We start from the raw sequence: 23,541 nt of genomic DNA, 5'->3' as shown, positions 1-23,541 counted from the left end.
AATACCTCCCACAAACCTGGAGCCTGGCTGGTTGAACATACCGCATACTTTCAGATGCCAAGTCAAAACACTTTTCAGTCACATTTTAGCAGGGCAGAAATTATTCATGTTTTTAAGTATGAATAAAGGTTAGCCAATGTTCTATTATTACATGGTTCATAGTCTTATCAACCTAACAGTCAGAAAAACAAGGAAAATTAAACCCCAACATGAAGAAACAATAAACAATATTTAACCAAGATAATGCAATGAACATCCAAATTAATTAGTTTAAATTAAAAACCCAGCAATACCATCTTGTTAGTCAGTGCAAACACTACATACAGGGTTTTCTCAAGAAAGCTGAAAGCACCTGATTCTTTTGCCAAGTCATCAGATTCATAATGTACAGGCTTAAATCTGCATTTTAAAAAACTGCCATTACATTAGTGCATAATTTATCAAAATTGTAAAAACGATTCTGCATAACTTAGGAGAATTTAATATCTAGTACATCAGCTGAAAGACTTAGGCACTTGGTTATATATTTAATTACTTACTTCAACAAGTAGCCTGTGTATAAATATTAACAAAGCAGAAACTATTTTTGAAAAATGGAAAATTGAAAAAAAATTTAAATGCTACAGATAAAAGCACTGCACCACACTCCTACATATAATGCAGTAAAGAAAGCTAGTATATAACCCTGTAAAATTCTATGGTAAGAACATCTAACTCCACTCTTCAAAATTTAAAAAAAAAAAAAAAAAAAGAGAAAAAAAAATCCATGCAAAGTCCCATGAAAAAGATAAATAAAGCAGCTGGAATGAGATGGAAATTTCTCTCAGTGAAACATAAAATAGAAATAAATAAGTTAATTAAGTCTACTTTCACTAGATGTATCATTGTAGGATCCTGCTAGTTTAATAACTGAGTTGTTAATTTTCTATAGAAGCCATTTAAAATAGGAAATGGCTCAGTTACTGCACCGGATTGCTACAAACTCATAAAAAGCTGCTTGAAGCTTAAGTTAAATGTCCAAATTCCAATCACTTCTGGAAAGTGAACGTGTTACCCTAGTAAAGTAAATTTTCTTTTTTTTTTTTCATAATGCTAATGCAAGAGGGCCTGAAGTATCAAAGAGTCCACAGGAAATGGATGCCCCCAGTAATATCTTTTTTTTAAAAAAAATATACATTATATAATATATATTATATATATAAAAAGCTAGTGTAAATGCTTCCATGGTATGGTCACAGATTTGAAAGATGAACCTCTTTTCAGCTGTTAACCATCTTCCCATTTGCAACAGGTTTCAAGAAGTCGTTTTTATCTTCAGACATAACATGAGTTTTCAGAATGAGGTTGCCAACACTGACAGATGTGGCAAGAGGGAGGCAACTCGCATTGCTAATGGACACTGGGAGTGGCTGACTAAAGCAAGAAGTTACCGGCAGAATTGCTTTTTGCTCCTCCCTGGGAGAGAATAAATGACATTGAAAACAAATTAGCTTTAAGTGAAAACTTTTAAGAGTAACCATACATGCTGAATAAAAGTTGGAACACACTTTAAGAGCCCCTAGCAAAGGCATGTCTTTTTCACTAAAAAGTATCAGAGGTCACTAAAAAAGTCCCATTTTCCAAAAATTATAATAAAAAATTAGAACACTGGTTAATTTAAGGCCAACAAACTATCAAGTTCAAGATTAGCCCATATTTTTGGCAGTAATTATAAAGGCCAAAAATATCTTAACAAGATTTTTAAAAAGGGAAACCCTGCATTTAGGTTTTAGTTCTCCATTTTGTAGTCTTGATGTTTGGCTATCAGTTAGAGGAAGTATAACCTGATGCTAGAGCATAAACATAAACTTTTATCCCAACAAAAAGCAAGTTTTAGGCTACTAAAATGGACCACTTGGTTAGTTCAAATTTAGTTCTCCTCTCCTAAAAATCCAGACTGACCAAATCATTGCCTTATTACGTAAGGTCTTCCCCTCATAGGATAAAACCAAAAATGAATTTAACAATGCATCTATTTCTTTTTATTCATGTCCTATGCCCACTGGTTATGAATTTTATGTCTAACACTCACAGAATCACATGGTCTTCACCTAAACTCTGTCTCTTCTGCTCCAGGGGCTCCTTTTGGTGTTGCTGGACTGGATGCCCATTTTCTACTGCTGTTCCATTCAGTAACTGATCATTTTGAGAACTGATACCAAGCTGTATGTCCAGGATCTCCTACGAAAATAAAATGTTAATCCTTCAGTATGAAAGTATTCTGTACTTTAATTTCCAATGGAGTAAAGCCTCCTAGATGTGTGACTGCAGTACTTACTTCAATCTGTTCACCTTGTCCATCAGGTTCATCAGTATCAAGTGCTGAAAGCTCTAACTCTATATCCCTATCAGGCTTAGTATCGGCTGCATCTTCTGCATAATCACTCTGTAATTAAGAAAAATGGTGATTTCATAACTGTGGAAACTGGGGCTTCCCTTTTAAATTAAAATGGGAATCCCAATGATTGATCTAAAAAAAGAAATCTGGGACTACAATTTTATTTCTACTCTTAAGTTTTAAAAGCAATCGTCCACCAGAAAAAGCCAAATTTTGCACTAAGTAATGGCATAAAATAACATGCAACAGCAGCAAACAGCAAATATATTGGGCATGAAGCTGAGAGGTTCAGTTTCCTTACCTCTCCATTTCTCAGTTCAATTTCCTTGCTTAGAAGATTTAAGGTAAGGTGACGGCCTTCGTCCAGGGAATTCCACTTCTGCTGCATGGCCAGAGCATTGGCCTCCCTCTGAAGAAGCAAAGAGTTACTCTTGGCCTAGAGGAAAAAAAAAGTAGAGTCAGCTTCCATCTATAACTTTTAAATGTCGCTCTGTTTTTTAAAAAATTCAAAGCTGAGTGACATAGAGCCTACCTGCTGAAGTTCAATGCTCAAAAGGTCTCCAGTACTGGAATGCTTTCTATGACCAGATAAATCGGTAACAATGAATCTGTCCCTTTAAAGAAAAATATGTTTACTGTTATAAAAGTGAAATAAATGAAGCAACTAAAGCAGTAATGACTATATAACGACTATATACTATATATATATATTTTTTTTTAATTAATTAATTTATTTATTTTTGGCTGCGCTGGGTCTTCGTTGCTGCACGCGGGCTTTCTCTAGTTGTGGCGAGCGGGGGCTACTCTTTATCGCAGTGCACGGGTTTCTCATTGTGGTGGCTTCTCTTGTTGCGGAGCACGGGCTCTAGGCAGGCGGGCTTCAGTAGTTGTGGCACGCAGGCTTAGTTGCTCTGCGGCATGTGGGATCTTCCCAGACCAGGGCTCGAACCCGAGTCCCCTGCACTGGCAGGCAGATTCTTAACCACTGCACCACCAGGGAAGTCCTATATATGTTTTACAAAACAGATCAACCCTGAAAGTTTCAGTCACTATTCCAAATGTAAAATTTTTTTCAGAAATTTGTTATATAGCTAAAACTAGCAAAGCACAGTTCTTGAGTAACTGGGAGTAGGATCTGTACTCTGAGAATAGAGAATCCTAAAGAATTAAGCATAACGTTACCGTTCAATATAATGTGCTGATGATGTAGCTTCATTACCATATGAACTCCATCTTGAATCAACAGCATTGACATAAGGGACATAATCTATAGAAATGTAGAAAGAAACAATGATCAGAAAAGTGAAAAATCAGATATAGATGTGAATGTATACTTTTCCAAAAAATCCATATTTTATCCAACTAGCCATGTTCTCCTGGCTAAGCCATTTAATTCTGAGTTTACTGTGGCTGTTAAATGGAGAGAAATGTTCTGTATCTAACAGAGTGAGGATTAAAAAGCACAGTGCTAGAACATATCAGGTGAAGTATTAGTTAAATGGATCACCTGATACGCTGATAGGCTTAGTAGCACTTCCTTGGGAAGCAGTGGCCTGGACAGGATCCGTGGTATGGTAACCTGTACGGGAAGATCTAGAAATTGCACCCCATTTTGAGATGATAGGTCCATCACTAAAAGGAATTATTGGATCTTCTTCTTTTGTCCTTCTCTGAGTTTCAAATAAATGCACTCTTCTCTTAACATCTCCACTGTCCAGGTCCTGCATAAATAAAAGAAAATCAATAAAAAGACTGTTGGCAATTACTTCAGCTAATAATACAAGTACATGCTTTCAAAAGACATGAAATTAAGTTTTCTGGTAAATTTAACATTAGCTGTATATCTCAATGATAACCCAACATCTACTTTAAAACACTCAACTATGCCCAAATAATTTAAACATTAAGTGCAATTTATTTCAGGCTTACCTAAATGTAACTCTGCTGCTTACAGATGAGTAACATACCAACGATATGAAGATGAAAGCATTCAATCATTCTAAAACTTGAGTCAACATGCATGACAACCCTTGCCCCCCAAATCATACCATTAACACAGCATTTGAATTAGCAATTACATCTCTGGGCTCTGAATCGATAGCATTTATACAGGAACCTATGGTGCCACAAGACCAGGGGGAATAATGGGAAAGATGATCTTCTTCAAATTTTGTGCCACTCACACTTTCAGAGAACTGATTAAAAAAAGAAAAAAAAAAAAAAGGCACAGGCAATTGGTAAGAAATTTAAATTTACAAACTTGTAACTAATATAAAGTAACTATATTATAGAATTCACAGCACTTTATAGTGAATTAAACATTCAGTAACTAATATAAAAAACTGTAACAAGTAACAAATAGTATTTATATTATTTGTATTTATATTACGTATTAATAGAAAAGAGAATGCCTTCTCTTTTTTACTTTGTCCTTTAAGAACTCATAAGGAACCCGACTGATACTATACAGACCAATCAATAATTTATAGCATGCCTCTAACATGGTACAAAGTGCTCTAAAAAATGAAAAAAAAGCAAAGAAAACACACACATACACATACACAGATACATACAAATACATTTTTATATTAAGCAAGTGGCAATTCTATCACTCTGGTCAAGATGGTTAGCTGCTCTGAAGAAGTACAAGTTTGATGAGATAAATTTGGATCTACTTTAAAAATTCAATATTTATGGATGGAAAAATATGATGTCTAGGATTACTTCAAAATAATCCAGTAGGAAGAGGGGGTACAAATGAAAAAAGATGGGCTGAGTTGATAATTGTGGGTAATGGGTACATGGAGTTTATTACTATTCTACTTTGCATATGCTTGAAATTTTTCCTAATGAAAAGACTAGAAAAAAAATTTTATTTTAGTACCTCTAGGGATAGGAAATAAACCAGATGAATCAAAAAAAAAAAATTAATGGTTTGCTCTAAATATAACAGTACTGAAGGGTACATTAAAATAATCCTGGTACAAAAACTTGTTTTGAAATGATAAGAACAATAATTAACAGTGATTTAAAACACCATAAATAATACAGTAGGCATTTCTGCACCTCCTGTGAAGTAGGGAAGAAATGCCTCAGATAGACCAGAATTCAAATCCAAGCTACTTATAGGGTGAATTTACTACTTGGGCAAATTACTTAACTTCTCTGAGTAGGATTCCTAACATGCAAAATATGAGTAATACCTGCCCCCTAAGGATTCTGTAAGAATTAAATAAAATAACTGCTTAGTACAGTGCCTGGCACAAGTAGGTGCTCAATAAATGGTGGTTATAAATCTTATTATTAATAAAAGCCATAAAAATAATGAGAACTATACTGCTGGAAAGATTTTTGAATTCTTGGTGGAAAAAGGACTGTGATTTAGTGGTCTTCAGAGTATCACAATGCCTAGCCATTGTGCTTACATACTCAGTGTTTATTGAATTAAACTCAACTGCCACCAAACCAATGCAAAATATCCAACATAGCTAACTCTGGCTTGAATGAGTGCTCTGAAGTCAGTTGTCTGACCTATCCCTGCAACATCAAGTAATTAAAACCTTTCTTACATCAGTGCGAAAGTCTACACTGAATAGAGGAGAAGGTGGCGTTGGTGACTGTGTTGCCACAGGAAGAGCTGAAGAGACAAGAGGTGCTTTCTGAGTGTGGTACTGTGCCCACTGCTCTGGCTTTCTTCTTATCTGCTCCTCGCAACTGGTCTTCAAATGACCACAAGGTTCCTAAGGGGGGATAAAAGAAACAATCTTAATCATCTAGGGAGTGGTAAATAAATTTAACTATGCTCTGTGGAAATAATGTGAACATTTATTATATTGCTGGGACAAAAAAAAAAATACAGTAGGGAAGTCACCCTAGCCTATTCTCCATACACTTAAACGAAAGGGTTAATATTTAGTCAAACGTTAAAAGTAAAATCTGAGCACTCACTTTTCTGGTTTAGGAAAATCATATGTATATATGTGGGGATACTAAAAATAGGCCCTGTCTTTGTATTTTGAAGATTTCTTTTTACCTTCCCATCAGTTTCGTATCCAAACATAACATTTATTGAGCATGAATATGCATCAGGTCCAATTCTAAGAGCTTTGCTTTTTCTGATTTAATCCTCACAACAGCTTTATGAGGTAGGTACTACTATGACTGCCATCAAATACGAAAAAATTGATATAGAGAAGTCAAGTAAAATTCCATAAGTCACACAATAAGTGGAGGAGCCAGGATATATACCTGAATGGTCTAACACCAGACTCTAGACTCTTAACCACTACACTATATCAGCATTCCTATTTCCATTATCACTTACCCTTGGTAAAGGCACAGTTGTCCTTGGCTCACTTGGTGGCTGACAAGCCACTGAATAATACCCATCTAATGAGTTATATCTTTCCCGCAAAGACGTCTGATACACAGACGAGTGCATCACATCCATTGGAGGTAAAGAATTGCTTCTAATAATGTCATCTCGTTGGTACATAGGTGGGCGCCAGATGCGCCTGCTGTCGTACACAGGAGCATACATTCCAGAAGGTACTGGAGGAACTGGTCCATACGGCTGCGGAGGAGGAGGTTGGTAAGGAGAAGAATTCATTCGATCTCGAGGCGAAAATGTACTGTAATGATCAGCATATGGCATGGAAGCAGGTGGGAGGGAGGACTCTGGAACATTATTGGACCTCACAAAGCGAGGAACACAGGGAGCCACACCAGCTGGTACTGTTGGAGGTGGTGGGTAGTATCCTTGAAAATTGGAAAGAGGAATATTTAATGTAATCTTCGTAAAATTTAACATTTTGTAATGGTTTAAAGTCTAAAGCAGCCTTTAATGTTGGAAAATAAAATAAGCTTTGAACTTTACTTTAGTTACCCCTGGTTCAGAAAGACACTACACGCTTTCAAGACACCACTGTATGAAAATCATTAATGTTCAATAATTTGTTAAACTGCTCCTTAAAAACACTTGATGAGCTATTAACAGATGGCTGGTAAATTTCCTTCTAGGGCAGGTATTGCCACAGGTTTTAGATTAAGTAATTAGTTACATCATTGATTCTTAACCTTTTGGGGAGCAGAGGTTAAAGACCTCTTTCATAATCTATATATAAGCTGTGCATTGTCTTTCCAAAATTATACTTAAGTCTATATAAACCAAACATTTAGTATACTATTTCAGAGGACATACAGAACTCACTAAAGCTCATCCATGGACCCTACATTTGATTCATAGGAATGAGAATCTTAAAACTACTGGTATGTAGAATCATAGATTCTTAGGACAGGAAGAAAACTTAGGGGTCATATAGTCCAAAGGATTAATTTTTTAACGTAGATTTTCTAGATAGATATAAATGATTCACTAACTTATTACAACAAATGTTATATTGTAGTTTCTTTTTTTCTTAGAATTGTCTAAAATTACTTACCTGTCTGTGGGTACTGTGGGACTTCAAAGGGTATCTGAGTCCTTGGATCTTGAAAATACTGAATGTTTTCAGAATGCTGAGGATATACTGGTACTCTAGTTATAAATGGGCTGGATTTTGGAGGCACAGAATTCAGCTCTGTTCCAACAATAGTGGGCCCAGCTGAGGTAGCCGCTATATTACTTACAGGAGTCTTGGGTGGAGAACCAATTTTACTGGAGAGAAAATTTAACAAGGGCAAATGATAAATCACTATCTATGACTGTTAAAAATCTTTCTCAGTAGGAATGGTTCACAAAATTATAGTGACCACTAACAGCAAATGCTTCAGGTATTTCCACAGTGACAAATAAGGCCATGAATTTCATTACCACCTTACACTGTTAATTCACAAGATTATAGTAACAGATCTCATATTTTGGTGAGGGTGAAAAACAAAACAAAAAACTGCAAACAAATCCCAGGCACAATGTGACCCACTAGCCCCTTTTTACTCATACTTTAAACGAAGATTTTTCCTACTCAAAGTTTAAAAAAAATCCTGTTCAATAACTTCTCAATAGAAACAATATAGTTTACCAGTAGAATTTTTTGACGCAAATAAGACAGATATGTAAAGGGAAGGACTGCTCTAAATATTAAGCATTAGATTAGCTGAAATGTAAACTTATTGAAGAAAGGTCATTTTTGTCCATTTTGTTAACTGCTACATGCCCAGGATCTAAAACAGTTTCTGGCACACAGGAGGCACTCAGTAAATATTTGTTGGACAAATGGAAAAGTTCCTGCCACATAGTAGGTACTCAGTAAATATCTGCTAGAGGAGCAGAATGCCAATGAAATGGTTACCCATTAAACTGATGCAAAACACACAAGCTTTCTTTCTTTTTTTTTTTTTTTAAACACAAAGGATTTTCTTTGTTGATTCACCAGGCGATCAGCTCCAGAGGATCTCACCATGGCTTCTTAGGCCCTCTGAAGAAGTCAAACTTTGGCAGAGCTGAGATATGTGGTGACCCAAGAAAAAGATCTTGTTAATGATGCAGGAATTCAATACATTGCATCTCAACTAGATTAGAGGGTTTTTCTCAAACTAGAGAAGCTCTTTTAAAGCAAGAGTATAAATAACAAGGAGTATGGGCTGCCTTTAAGTCTAGCAAAGATTAGTCTAGCAGATGTTTACTTCTATGTGTAATTGTGTGTTAAAATGCAGAAAATAAGAAACTGTGGATAATAACAGTAAGTACAAATGGCTTAGAGTTTAAAGATATTTTAGTGCTGTGCTTATATTTTGAAGTTCAATAAAGGCAACCAGGAAAATGATTAGGATTTCCTCGTAACAATAATAAGTAACACTAATCAATTAATGAGCACATTCCAGGCACTATTCTAAGTGCTTTACATAGATTATCTGGTCCTCCATAGCAGAATGTTATATACCATAAAATTCAGATAAATACTTTGAAATGACAAATTCTTAGACTTCGCAGGAAAAAGGTACCAAAATCCATGACAAGGTTCATAGCCTTATGAAATCATGCAAGCTATCCCAAAAATCCAGACTTAAGGAAAAAGCTAACTTTCAGTCCCATTCTAGCCAGACAGCTAGATTCTAGATGAATTTAGGATTCTGGGTTGTCCTTTGCAGCAGCCCCTCTTACCTACATGCTTTTGCCCGTGCTGCTTTCTCTACTGACAAGACCCTTCCTTCCTAACTAGCCATACTTTTGGAATGGCTCAGGTGTCATCACCTTACCTCTAAAAAACCTCCCACAATAACTCCAGGTAGAATTATTGTTATTTTTTGTGTTTTAATAATACTTGAAACACAACTCCATTACAGTACCTTTCAGAATATATTATATGATATCTGTTTATGTCTGTCTCCCAAACTACACTGGAAGACTCTTAGAGGCAGGGAGTATATCTGGTTCATTTTCATTAACTATGCCAATTGGCCTGGTATTTGGCACATAGTAGAAGATCCATAATTTCTGAATGAATAAATGATTTATTTACCGAGATTTACTTATTTTTGAAAGTTGTTTTCTCTAGTCCATCATTTTTTTAAAAACTAAGATATATTTACCCTTGTAAGGTGTACAATTCAGTGATTTCTGGTATATTCCGAAGGCTGTGCAAGCATCACTGCTATCTTATTCTGAAACATTTTTACCACCCCTAAAAGAAACCTGTACTCATTAGCATTGACTCCCCATCCCCTTGTCCCCCAGCCCCAGCCCCTAGCAACCACTAATCTACTTTCTGTCTTCTATGGATTTGCCTATTCTGGACATTCACATAAATGGAATTCTACAATATGTGGCTTTTGTATCTAGCTTCTTTCACTTAATATAATGTTTTCAAGGTTCATCCATATTGTAGTATGCACTAGTACCTTACTCTTTAATGGCTGAGTAACATTTCACTGTATGAATATAAAATGGTTTTACAACTTTACCTTGCCAAAACCCTTCAAAAGCTCATTTCCTAAATACATTTAACACAAGATCTCCATAATCTGGTGCCAACCTACCTATCTAAATCTTCTTATCATATTTCACCCAGCAATATAAAATTTTCTTATTCTTTAATCCAACTCCAATACTGCTTCATTTATGTAAATGCTGTCTCCCCAACTGTCTTCATAAGTTTCTTAAATGCACAGATATCTTATACATATCATGTATTTTCTTTTTTCTTTTTATTTATTTTTAAAATTTTCTTTGTTTTGGCTGTGTTAGGTCTTAGTTGCGGCACTCTCATGTATTTTCAAGAGTGCCAAAATCAGAGCTCAGTATTAGTGTGTAAATAACATTTGCTAAACTAGACAATGTTCTCTGATTTATCTCTTTGAAGATCTCTCTGAGGGAAGATTATAAGAATCCTCTGATAAACAAATTTCCCTATCACATGCTAATTGCAGAAATAAAGAATATAAATGTCTACCTATCCATTTATTATTTGAAATCCCTAGCAATTTACTGTGTGCCTAGCATAACGCTTTTTCCCCAAAAGGTATATAATAGACATTGACAGACTATTTACGGGCAACATAATCTAAACATGCTTTAGCTCAGATTTTAAGACGCTAAAAGAATACAAAAGCCTGAGATATCAGAGGTGGAAGTAACTTTTCAGATAATTGGAAAGTTTTAAAACTTTCTTCTTAAAGTACCAAAACCTTTCCGCCAAATTAAATCTTATGCTGAAACCCCAAAACAACAGTAATGGTAATAATAATAATGGTAGTTATAATAACAGCAGCAGATATTTAGTGAGTGCTATGTGGCAGGCACTGTTCAAAGCACATTGCAGTATTAACTCATTTAATCCTCACAACCAACATATGAAGCAGGTAGTATTATTATACCAATTTTATGGATGAGTAAACTGAGGAAGACAGATTAAGTAACTGGCCTAAGATCAAACAGCTGGGGAACAGTGAGCCAGAATTTGAACCCACAGAGTTTGGCTTTAAAGATTTCCCTCTTAACAACTACACATCATTACAGAGCATAAAGTGGAACTGTTCTAATTGAAACGGGTTGGAGGCTCAAGCATCTCACCTGCTTAGGTTTCTACTTAGTTCCTTTTTGGCACCTCTATGGACTCAATCCTAAAGTTCAAGGAAATAAGGTGAGAAAAACTCAATTCTGGTCCAACCTCTTCAGTTTACAGTTGAAGAAAACAAAACCCAGAGTTGAAGTGAATTTCCAAGGTCACAGAGCTATTCAACTGCAGATCCAGGACTAGAACTCAACTTTTTTGGTATTTAGGGCTTTTTCTACTACATGAAACATTCTGCATAAAAATTCTGATTAACTGCTTTTCCTCAGGATAAATAAAAATACTCAGGTACTTATAAAAAGGCTAAATTACTCACGTTAAACATTTTTACCTAATACTTACTTTTCAGATACAGACTCTGCAGAAGGCCCAGCAGCATTCTGACCATTAGTGCCAACCTTCCCCACTTTCTTCACAGTCTCCAGAGCTCTTAATGTACTGTCAGCACTACGTGGAATTAGCTGGGAAACACTGTTTTCTGCATTTGAAATTCCGTTTGTACTTGGAACAATTTTCCCCGTTGTTTCAGTACTTCCTATGACAGAAATGACATTTCCGGCTGTGGTTGTGACAGTGTTGTTTACACCAACTTTATTTAGAAGAGGAAACGTTCTTACAGTTGCATTGATCTTTTTGTTCCTTAATCGATACCTGTTTCAAAAACAATAAACATATCAGTAAATATTTCACTAAATCTTACCCTAAGGAAAAAAAAAAAGGGAGGGAGCAATAGGAAAAAATGTTAAAAGGAAGAACAACTTTCAAAAACAGGTTTCTTCAGAAACTAACACACCATTGTAAAGCAATTATACTCCAATAAAGATGTTAAAAAAGAAAAGTTTCTTCAGCTAAATATCAAATACAGTCTACATCAACCTCTGCTATGATAGCCACCACATGAAAATATATCTGCCACGTACAATATATATATGTACACACAATACTTATGTATGTAGACACATAATTAATGTAGCAAGAAAAGTACAAATGTATTCAAAAAACTATTTTGAGAGAGTGGGAAGAGATCTTCTTGAAAATTTTGTATAACTGGAATAGAGTACACTATATAAAAATGAAAGTAACCATACCAAATTTACTTGGGAATGTAGAATGAAAAGGTATGCAAGAGTTGAAAGAATTCTCTGTTGTTACCAAATTGTTAAGGCATCATATAATTTTAAAGAGATTTTAAAAAACCCAAAACTCATTCTTAAACATTACACCAAAATATAGAAATTTAGTATTCTATTTTTCAGATTAGTTTATGACTAAAGTAAAAAGTATTTGGATTAAAGATATTTTCTGATATTAAATTCAGGGTTTTATTTATGGTGGTCAGATATAATACTCTAATATATGAAGCAACCTGATCTTTGATTCCATTTAAGAAAATTTATTTCCAGTCATACAACAAAAATTTCATTACAATGTAGTCCTAGTCAGTGTTCCCTCCAATATTTTAAAGTGGTGAACAACTATGTTACATGAATAGAAAGACGACTACACACATACGGGTTCATAATTACATATACCTAAATTAATCTGATATTAATGTTATATATAACCAAACATATGGTAATTAAACAGTGTTAGTGATGAGCAATGCCTTCACAACAGTTTCCCGTTTAGTCCTTCAGTATCTATAAACAGCTTCATTATTCAATTCTCCCCATCTCATTCATACACACACACTGACAGAAGCAGCAAAGCTCAGTAAAGACAAGTATTCCCAGATCAGACTGGCTAACGGTGGAGTGATAGAACATGAAGTTCAAAAAAACCACAGGTTATGGCCAGCTTATATATGTCATCTTATAGATCTGGGGAACCAATGATTACTTCTCGAAGAATGAGGGTTATGAGCAGACCTATATTTTAGAAAGGCAGTTAGGTGACATGGAGTGGCCAGTGCTTTCCTCAACACACTACTCTGAAACCTGCTCTTCATTCTTCACCTCAAAGGTTCTTGCACAAAATGCCCAGCTGCTCCTTGTTTTCCATTCTCAAAGGATAAATTTCAAATATCCTTAAGATTGCGCTGGCAGGCAAAAAATAAAGTTTTAATTGTGAGTCTCTTAAAAGAGAGGAGTAAGGTTAAAGTAAGGGACAAACAGGGATACATACTGGACTCCTGGCATCTAGGTAGCTAAAGACTTAGGCCTGGAATCTGGACCTCACAGTTGAAAAAGCCAATTACTTCCTATTCTTTTAAAGTCATCCATGAGCTCCCTCAAGTATTTGCTCCCTGCCTTACCCAGCTTAGAATCCATTATCTACCATTAATTCCTCCCTTGTAAATACCTTTAACTCCCTTGGTCCAATTACCCTGTTGAACTCACCTGGTAAAACCCCAATCCAATCTGTTACTTATTCTCTTATTCCGTGTCTGCTCAAGTAGGTGAATGTTGCTAGAGAAAAATCATGCAATCATGCTGACTAAACTCTCTTCAAAATCAAAATCATGATCAATTATTTAAAATGGCCAAGCACTACATTAATACACTTCTCTACTAAATTCACTTTCCGATCTCTAACATCCCCTTCCCTTCCATTCGCCAGAGCCCCGCCACAGCTGATGATACTGCCTCCCACTTCACAGAGAAAACAGATGACACCAGAGGAGAATTACTTATCTTTCCATCGCCAATCCCGCCAACCTTCCTGCTTCTGTAACTACACACTCCACCTAAAATAGGAGGTGAAGAGTTCCTATTCCTAACTCAGGCCAATCTTTCCCCTTGCACCCCAGGTCCCAAGCCCATTTGCCTTCTCAAAGACTTCACTCCTATAATTATCTTTTCTTCTCTAGTGCATCATCACTTCATTCAGGTGTCTGCTTAAACGTCATATCCTCTGGGATCCCTTCCCAGACAACCTTATCTAAAATATCTCCCCTTTCCCAATCTCCTTCTCCTTACCTTGTTATTCTTCTTCATAGTGCCAATCAGTACCAGATATTATGTTTTCTATTTATTTGGTTTATGTTGATCTTCTCTATTACAATGTAAGCCCCATGAGAGCAAGAATTCTGCATTCCTTATTCATCTCTCTATCTTTAGCACAGTGCCTGGTACATGTTAGGTGTTCCATAAACATTTGCTGCATGAATGTGGAGTAAGCCTTAAACTTCACATGGCCAAGAGTACTGATTTTCTACCCCCAAGCATTTCCTATCTCAGTAAAAGACATTACTTAGTTATGCAGGCCCCAAACCTTGGAGTCATCCTTGATCTTCTCTTTTCTTTACACCCCACATTCGATCAATCAGTCCTATCAGCTCTACTTCCAAAATATATCCCAAATCTGGCTACTTTTCATCATCTCAATTACTATAGTCCTAGGACCAAGCACTAATCTCATGCCTGGACCACTGTAGCAGTTTAACTGGTCTACACCATGCAGACACCAGAGTGACATTTCTAAGACAAAATTAAAATCTCATTGTTCCATTTGAATAAAGCCCTATAATGGCTTCCAAAATAAAATGCAAACTCCTTGCCAATGTCCACCAAGCCAATATGGTCTGGCCCTCGCTTAACCTCTCCAACCTTATTTTTTGCCATTCTTCTCATTCTCCAGGCACACTCGTCCTCTTTCTAGTTCCTGAACATGCCAAGCTTGTTTCCACCTCAGACTTTCTTTATAGCATTTATCAGTAACTGAAATTGTCTGTTTACATGTTTACTGTTCTTCTTTCCCCACTAGAAGTACCTCAAATAGTACCTAGCACTTAACAACCATTTTTTAAAATATTTCTTGAGCTGGTTGACCTCAGGCTTTTGATACTCTCCAGAATGCAGCAATTTTTGGGAACAGGATTCCAATACCCTAAATTCTAAAATATATTCACACAAATATTCTTAAGAGAGATTCTGGGCATTTGGTTAGAGATATGTATAGTAGAGAAAGCAGGCTGGGATAAAATTTATTTAAGTTAAACAAACATTTGCTGAATTCCTCCTGGTACATTATGGGAGCTAAGATAAAGGCTCCACCCTCAAAAAGTCCAGAGCTGGGTAGCAACATGCATTTTTTTAACCAATGAGAAAATGACATCTTCCACTTCCTTAATGCTTTGTATTACCCTGTTTTTCCTTCTTCTTCTTCTTCTTTTACTTAACAGCAACAGAGAGTGTGAAGCTGGCTGGAAATATGAACTATAGATTATCTGCTCTTTCAACATAAATATCCTGAGTTTACATGTCAAATACCTGTTAAGTGCAGAAAATATAAAGATGAATAACCCATAAAATAAATGAAGTCCAGTGAAAATACACACCAGTAAATAAATAATTGCAATACAGTGAGAGAACTGGTAGTTATAAAGTTATCAGGTATAGAGTACTATGACAGCACAGTGAAGAAAGCAACTAACACTGCCTGGGAAGTCAGGGAAGTTTTCAGACGTTAGATGATATCTGAGTATAATCAGGAACAGGAGCTCTCCAAACATAGAAGAGGAAAGCGTATGATATAGTGAACAACATGTATAAGGGAAAGAAGAGTGAAAGAATTCATATAGTAGTAAACTGGATGTACCTTAAAAAAATAAAGAATGCAAAAGGTGGAATAAGGCTGGAAAGCAAGATTGGGCTCAGAACCAGTGATATACTGAGGAACCAATTAAGAATTTAAAGCAGAAGATGGACATGATTAAACCCGTATTTGTGAAAGAAAATCTTGGTTGAGACATAGGGAGATGCCTGTAAAAAGCTACATAGCAGGACTTCCCTGGTGGCGCAGTGGTTAAGAATCCGCCTGCCAACGCAGGGGACATGGGTTCGAGCCCCGGTCCAGGAAGATCCCACATGCCGCAGGGCAACGAAGCCCGTGAGCCACAACTGCTGAGCCCACAAGCCACAACTACTGAAGCCCACGCACCTAGAACCCATGCTCTGCAACAAGAGAAGCCACCACAATGAGAAGCACACGCACTGCAACAAAGAGTAGCTCCCGCTCCCCACAACTAGAGAAAGTCCGCATGCAGCAACGAAGACCCAACACAGCCAAAAATAAATAAATAAATTAATTAATTAATCAATTAAGTTAAAAAAAGCCACATAGCAGTAGAATGGACAAATTGGGTAAACACGTGAAACATTAAACATTGCACCCGGCACAAAATTTGACCAATTAATTTGGCTATTATTATTTTTACTGCTACCATTATAAGTTCAGGCAAGAAATAATGAAGTTCTGAAGTAGGAACTGGAGATGGAGAGCAGGAAGCCAATTTGAAGGTGTAAGAGGTAAAATGGATTTTCAGGTGGGCACCAGTTGTGAGTAGAATGACAATGAAATCACACAGTTTCTTCTTTTTTAAGTGCTCTCAAGCAAGGTCCACTAAAAAGCTCTATTTTAACTAAAAAGCTCTACTTCAGGTATGGACAAGCTCAAAATATCTCGAGTCTAAAAAATCATCTTGATGTAAAACTCTGTATACATCATATAGAACTGCCTAGACTAGATGCAAACAGCACCCTTTTTTTCTTAAGACTCCTGTAGCCTCTCCGGGATCTTCCAGTCCGGGAGAGGCAGGGGGATAGTAAAAAGGGAAGCATGTTTCTGCTCTTATTTTTAATGCACACACATTTATCTTCTATCACACTGCTGTTGATGTAGAGCTCATTATGTGCAGGGCCCAGTGCTAGCCACTGAAAAGAGGAGACAATAATAAACAAGATGGATATAGTCCATGGACCTTACACTTCAGTAAGGCAGACGAACATTCAATAAATAGATCAGGGGTCAGCAAACTATCACCTATGGGTCAAAGTTGCTTGTTTTTGTAAATAAAGTTTAAAGCCATGCCCATTTTATGCATTGTCTATGGTGGCTTTTTTGCTACAGTGGCAGAGTAGAGTGGTTGACAGAGATCAATGAATGGTTCACCAAGCTGAAAACATTCACTATCTGCATCTCTACAGAAAAGTTTGCCAACCCCCAAGACAGACCCCATAAGTTAATTATAATTTTGATAAGCAGGAAAAAGAGGAACCTGGTTTAGTATGAAATACTGGGGGTATGCCCCTGAAAAAGAAAGGATGAGCTAGGCACAGGGAAAGCTCCAAAGGCAAGGCTAGAAGGAACCGCATTATATAAAAGACTTAAGGTGGGAAGGAGCATGGCGCTGACAAACGGTCAGCGTGGCTTGAGTATACAATAAAATTAGGGAGCGTTGTGAGATGAGATAAAGAAGGTAGGCACAAACTAGATGACGCAGAGTCTTGTGGGCCACAGCGTAGATTTTGTATGTTTATCCACAGGGATGCCCAAGTCTCAATACCTGCAATGAGCCTTATGTGTAAATTTCTCCCTATTTTGTGGGGAATAAGGGGATTGGGGGTGGGCAACCATAGCTGTAAGATGACTAGTTAGGAGGCAACTATGGATCAAGAAAAGGGGATGACAGCTTAGACTATAAGGACAGAAAGAACAAGGAAGAGTCAAGAAATATATAGGAAGGTGAACTGACAGAACTTGGTGACTAAGACAAGCAGGTGAAAGCTGGCAAAGATGATTCCTATAACATGGCACATATAACTGGCTGGACAGGGTACACCTGGGGATAGCAGATGGAAGATGTATACAAGAGAAGATGTATAAGAGGAGAAAATTAGCTCAAGTTGGGTTTAAAGTGTCTAAAAACAAAAGAGAGATGTCCATTAAGAGTTGATATAAAGACCAGTTATTCAGTAGAAAGGCTGGAATCAATTTTTGGTGAGATCTCAATGATGAATGTTTTGGTTAAAAAACAAAATAACAAAAACTTGGACAACACATATTACAGCTTATATCCATTTACTTTTATGTCTGGGGTAAATGGACATAGAAAAAGGGGTTACCCATAGGACAAGAGAAAGGGAAAAGAAGACAGAAAAAAGAATGTTAAAAAGACCAAAAACCATAAAAAGAAAATGTATCTGCTTTACCATTTTACCTGGGACTCAGCTGTTACCTTCAATGGAACCTGAGCAAGTAAGAGTGAACATAAGAATACTTTCATTCTGCACAGGTGTTTAGCACAAACATGGATTCCAGATATACAATGGTCTAAAATATGACACCTGAATAAGGTTCTAAATCACTTATTATGTTAACCATGCTGCCAGAAGCAACAAGGTGCGGTTTCAAAAGAAAAGGTTATTTTTCAATCTAAAGACTTCCACAATGCAAACTTGATTGCATCTTTGAAACTCATCACAAACTTTAAGACTCTATATAACACTTTCATAATGACCAAAAATTAATCCCAAATAAAAGAGAGTTCTCCTAACTTACTTTTCAAGCTCTTCCTGAGAATGGGCAAAAGTACAATTTGTTCCTCGTGGACACCCTCCTTGCTGTCGCAAATCTCGGCACATGCTAGTCTTATATTTGCTGTTTGGCTGAGGCTACGAAAAGAAAATCAATATTTGGAAAAGTGAAGATTCCAGTTGTCACTCACTCTTGGGACTCCAGAATTTTATGATTACACCTTTAATTCTTTTTCATGTTAGATAAGTAATTCTTGTGCTGACACAACTACCACTGCATTGTTTCCTGTTATGAGTTATGTGGCATAACCCTGAGTTGGCATTTTAGATATTCCTTCTGAGGATTATCTGGAACTGGTTCAAATGTTATGTTACTTATTTGTCAGGCAACAAAATGCCCACGAAAATAAAAGATTTTCTCATCAATTCATTGCTATCTTAAAATTATGATACCCAAATCAAGCAACCAATTTCAAAAAGCATTAAAAAAGCCATAAGCTTTGTCCACTTAAATGTTCTCAGGAAAAGGGAGCATACAACTTACCCCAGAAGTTAAAAATTAAGAAATGCTAATTTATTTGTCAATTTGAGAGTACAACTTTCTTCTAAGGCTTGGAGCTAAGTTCATACAAATAATGAGGCAAAATATAAAAACATCATCATAACTGCTATAATTTGCATCAAAATCTAAGATGTCATTGTTACTTCTGTGACCTTAATAAATATGAAACATTCATCTTTCAGTTAATATTTGAACATTATAATGTCTTCTAATAGAATAAGGACAGAAGAGTGGAAAGATCACTTTGGAGTAGATTTGATACCAGTTCTGTCACTTACTGCCACCATGACCTTACATATGTTAACCTTTTTAAACTTCAGCTTGGGAACAGCAATTATCTTGCAGGTGGCTGTGATGATTAGAAATAATATATGTAAAATACTGAACATAGGGACTGGCTCATAGTGATTTAATAAATGGACGTTATTACTAGAATGAAGGATTTTACCTTAAATAACTCCTTCAAAAGCACACTGAAAATATTTATTTACTTCCACACATATACAAACATGAATTCATTGGTATGACAGCAAAGAAGAAAAAAGTGACAATTTCCCCACATTAGAAGAAAATTAGACAAAATATTTGGAAGGAATCAGGTCTATAGAGTTGGTCAAAAAAACCTGCAGTAAACTCATATTCAAGATACGCCTCAAACTGCTGCTGTACTATGAATTATTTATCAGGTGCACTAAAACATGGGTTTCTCTCAAAAGAAGAGAGACAATAAAAACTTATATGAGAGTGGAGTCACATAAGGAGTCCATTAACCAAACAGCTTGTTAAGATGTTCAGGATGCTCTGTTAAAAATTTAAGAGCAGTCAGAAGTGCAATAAATGTGCTTACCTGAGGTGTCTCATGGCCTTTTCTACTATAATTTTGTATGAAGTCCACAAGGCCATGAACCACTGTTTTAACAGCTACCATTGCATTTTCTAGCTGCTCCCAAGTTGGTGAAACAGCATCTGTATAGTCCACCAAGGGGATGGGATGAGGAAAAGAACTTGTTAGCAGTAAGTCTCTTGTGTTATTTACCTCAAAAGTAGAAAAAGTATAAGCAATTATTTTCTCACATACCTGGATTAGGGTCTATGTTTGCAAGAAGCTCTAAATGAGGCCTCAGTCTATTTAAGTTAGCTGGGTCACCTGTTCGTTGCAAAACAATTGTCAATTCCTGAACACTCTTTGCAAATGATTCTGGAGACTGCAGCTAACACAAAAAGAAAACAGAATGGTTTTTACTCTGGGTTTTATGACGTGTCTATATTCAAATGTTTTCATTCAGTCAACACACTGAATAGGTTTTCAAGTGTCTTCAGATTCCATAGTAGGAGTATCAATGATGAATTAAATTTTCACCTCAGAATCTGCCCTATGAAATTCATCATTAGACACTTAGAAAACTTATTTATTAGCTATCTGGTGTCAGAATATAGATAAATGACAGACTTGGTAAGTCAGGCTGCTTTTATGCTAACATCCTGTATTTGCTTCCCTGTTGCCCCCCTTAGTTTATTTTAAAAGTTAGAAAATAATAAAAAAGAAAGATGTTTATAAGAGTCTTATATGTAAAAACAGGAATCTCCAATTGGTTGTCTCTTTACTCCCTTCTGAAGATTCAAATACTCTTCAATGTAGCAGAAAGATATAAAATCAGCGTCTCTAATTTCACAAACCTTATCAATGATAGACTGCATGTGTGATTTATGCGCCAAGTCACCATATAGAAGTGAAGACCACTGCTCAGGTGAAATACGGAGTCCTGCTTCCATAGCAATATGAACAATTTGGGCATCATGTTCTCTGCGTAAAGCCTCATAACTCCGAAATTCCTCCTTTAGCTGCATCAGGGAAGAGTCTTCATCCCTTTTGGTAACCTAAAAAATAGAAAGGAGAGAAAAACCCATCAGAATTTCTCTGCTCTTCCTCCTTCCCCAAACAACTTTTTCTTTTTTTAGATGGGGGAGGTACCTATAGCCTATCAGATATTACATGAAGAAGGTACAAAGAAAATAATGTCCTTACCACAAATCCTTTTCAGAACAAAGCAGAACTTACAAAACCTAATACATAATTCTGCCTTCCTTCAATGAGCTCAGCAGGTGGTAGGGAAGAAACTTGTAAATAGAAAATTATAGTAGAAGTGCTATTGTTAAGACTCTATGGCAACATAAAGGAAAGGCAATTAAATCTGACAGGTGGGGGAGGGAAGGGTGAGTATCAGGGAAGGCTTCCCCCAGCAGAAGGCTACATGAACTGAGTCTTGAAGAATGAATAGGAGTTCCCCAGGCAAAGAAGGGTGAGGAAGAGAATTCTAAAAAGCGTAGCAAGTGGTAAACAGAAACATGAAAGAGCAGAGCAGATAGAATTAAAGGCTAAGATGTAGGCTGGAGAAGAATCACAGAGGGCCTTGTATACTATGGCGAGAAATTTGGGGACAGGCACAATTTGTTTCATTGCACTTAATTTATTGTGCTTCACTAATAGGTAGTGCGTCTTTTACAAACTGAAGGTCTGTGGCAACTCTGTGTCAAGCAAGTCTACTGGTGCCATTTTTCCAACAGCATTTACTCACTTCATGTCTCTGTGTTACATTTTGGTTAATTTTTGCAATATTTCAAACTTCATTATTATTACATTTGTTATGGTGATCTGTGATCAATGATATTTTATGTTACTATTGTTGTTCTGGGGCGCCATGAACCACACCCATAAAAGATGGTGAACTTAATTGATAAATGTGTGTTCTGACTGCTCTATCAACCGGTGTTCCCCTGCCTCTTTCCCTCTCCTCAGGTCTCCCTATTCCCTGAGACACAACAATTGAAAGTAGGCCAGTTAATAGCCCCACAATGGGCTTCAAGAGAAAGGAAGAGTCAAATCTCTCACTTTAAATCAAAAGCTAGAAATGATTAAGCTTAGTGAGGAAGGCATGTTGAAAACCAAGACAGGCTGAAACCTAGGCCTCTTGTGCCAAGAGCTAGCCAAGTGGTGAATGCAAAGAAGAAGTTCTTAAAGGAAATTAAAAGCACTACTCCAGTGAACACACAAATGATAAGAAAGCAAAAGAGCCTTATTGCTGATATGGAGAAAGTTTTATTGGTTTGGATAGAAGATCAAACCAGCCACAACATTCCATTAAGCCAAAGCCTAATCCACAGCAAGGCCCTAACTCTCCTTAATTCTCTGAAGGCTGAGAGATGTGAGGAAACTGCAGAAGAAAAGTTTGAAGCTAGCAGAGGCTGGTTCATGAGGTTTAAGGAAAGAAGCCGTCTCTATAACATAAAATTACAAGATGAAGCAAGCCGGAAGTGCTAACGTAGAAACTGCAGCAAGTTATACAGAAGATCTAGCTAAGATAACTAATGAAAGAGGCTACACTAAAGCACAGATTTTTCAATGTAAATGAAACAGTCCTGCATTGGAAGAAGACGCTATCTAGGACTTTCATAGCTGGAGAGGAGAAGTCAGTGCCTGTCTTCAAAGCTTCAAAGCTTCTCCTGTTGGGAGCTAATGCAGCTGGTGACATTAAATTGAAGCCAATCTTCATTTACCTTTCCAAAAATCCTAGCTAGGGCCCTTAAGAACTACGCTAAATCTACTCTGCCTGTACTCTAGAAATGAAACAACAAAGCCCAAATGACAGCACATCTGTTTACAATATGGTTTACTAGATATTTTAAGCCCACTGATGAGACCTACTGCTTAGAAAAAAAAGATTCCTTTCAAAATATTACTGCTCGTTGACAATGCACCTGGTCACTCAAGCGCTCCAATGGAGATATACAATGAGATTAATGTTGTTTTCATGCCTGCTAACACAACATCCATTCTGCAGCCCATGGATCAAGGAGTAATTCTGACTTTCAAGTCTTATTAGTTAAGAGATACATTTTGTAAGGCTAGAGCTGCCATAGATAGTAATTCCTTTGATGGATCTGGGCAAAGTAAACTGAAAACCGGTTAGAAAGGATTCACCATTCTAGATGCCACTAAGAACCTTCGTGATTCACAGAAAGAGATTAAAATATCAACATTAACAGGAGATTGGAGGAAGTTGATTCCAGCCCTCATGGATGACTTTGAAGGGTTCATGACTTCAGTGGAGGAAGTAACTGCAGATGTGGTGGAAACAGCAAGAGAACGAGAATTGAAGTGGAGCCTAAATATGTAACTGAATTGCTGCAATCTCATGATAAACCTTTAATGGATGAGGAGTTGCTTCTTATGCATGAGCAAAGAAAATGGTTTCTTGAGATGGAATCTACTCCTGGTGAAGATGCTGTGAAGATTGTTGAAATGATAACAAAAGATTTAGAATATTACATAAATTT

The 23,541-nt window shown here is 36.6% G+C and overlaps 1 protein-coding gene and 1 non-coding gene across 4 annotated transcripts in view; both read right to left on the bottom strand.

Moving 5' to 3' along the window:
- Positions 1 to 772: 772 nt before the first annotated feature.
- RC3H2 (ring finger and CCCH-type domains 2) overlaps positions 773 to 23,541 on the bottom strand; it is a 46,361-nt gene continuing 23,592 nt past the window's right edge. Inside the window, exons 6-21 of one of the 3 annotated variants that reach the window (XM_068551922.1) lie at positions 20,884 to 21,084; positions 20,285 to 20,417; positions 20,054 to 20,172; positions 18,670 to 18,782; positions 11,731 to 12,039; positions 7,819 to 8,033; positions 6,702 to 7,135; positions 5,947 to 6,117; positions 4,426 to 4,572; positions 3,885 to 4,098; positions 3,560 to 3,644; positions 2,910 to 2,991; positions 2,679 to 2,813; positions 2,318 to 2,425; positions 2,072 to 2,220; positions 773 to 1,455 (exon numbers count right to left, since the gene is read on the bottom strand). In XM_068551922.1, coding sequence (XP_068408023.1) covers positions 1,260 to 1,455; positions 2,072 to 2,220; positions 2,318 to 2,425; positions 2,679 to 2,813; positions 2,910 to 2,991; positions 3,560 to 3,644; positions 3,885 to 4,098; positions 4,426 to 4,572; positions 5,947 to 6,117; positions 6,702 to 7,135; positions 7,819 to 8,033; positions 11,731 to 12,039; positions 18,670 to 18,782; positions 20,054 to 20,172; positions 20,285 to 20,417; positions 20,884 to 21,084 — 2,811 coding nt within the window. In that variant the 3' untranslated portion in view covers positions 773 to 1,259. The remainder of the gene's footprint in view (positions 1,456 to 2,071; positions 2,221 to 2,317; positions 2,426 to 2,678; positions 2,814 to 2,909; positions 2,992 to 3,559; positions 3,645 to 3,884; positions 4,099 to 4,425; positions 4,573 to 5,946; positions 6,118 to 6,701; positions 7,136 to 7,818; positions 8,034 to 11,730; positions 12,040 to 18,669; positions 18,783 to 20,053; positions 20,173 to 20,284; positions 20,418 to 20,883; positions 21,085 to 23,541) is intronic. The other 2 variants (XM_068551924.1, XM_068551923.1) reach the window with 2 other exon arrangements.
- Positions 20,507 to 20,617, bottom strand: LOC137771067 (small nucleolar RNA SNORD90). The gene has a single exon (XR_011075286.1). It is a non-coding gene; the product is annotated as a small nucleolar RNA SNORD90 (small nucleolar RNA).

Source organism: Eschrichtius robustus, chromosome 10 (assembly GCF_028021215.1).
Source record: "Eschrichtius robustus isolate mEscRob2 chromosome 10, mEscRob2.pri, whole genome shotgun sequence".
Lineage (NCBI taxonomy): Eukaryota > Metazoa > Chordata > Mammalia > Artiodactyla > Eschrichtiidae > Eschrichtius > Eschrichtius robustus.
This window is presented reverse-complemented; position numbering and strand designations above follow the sequence as displayed.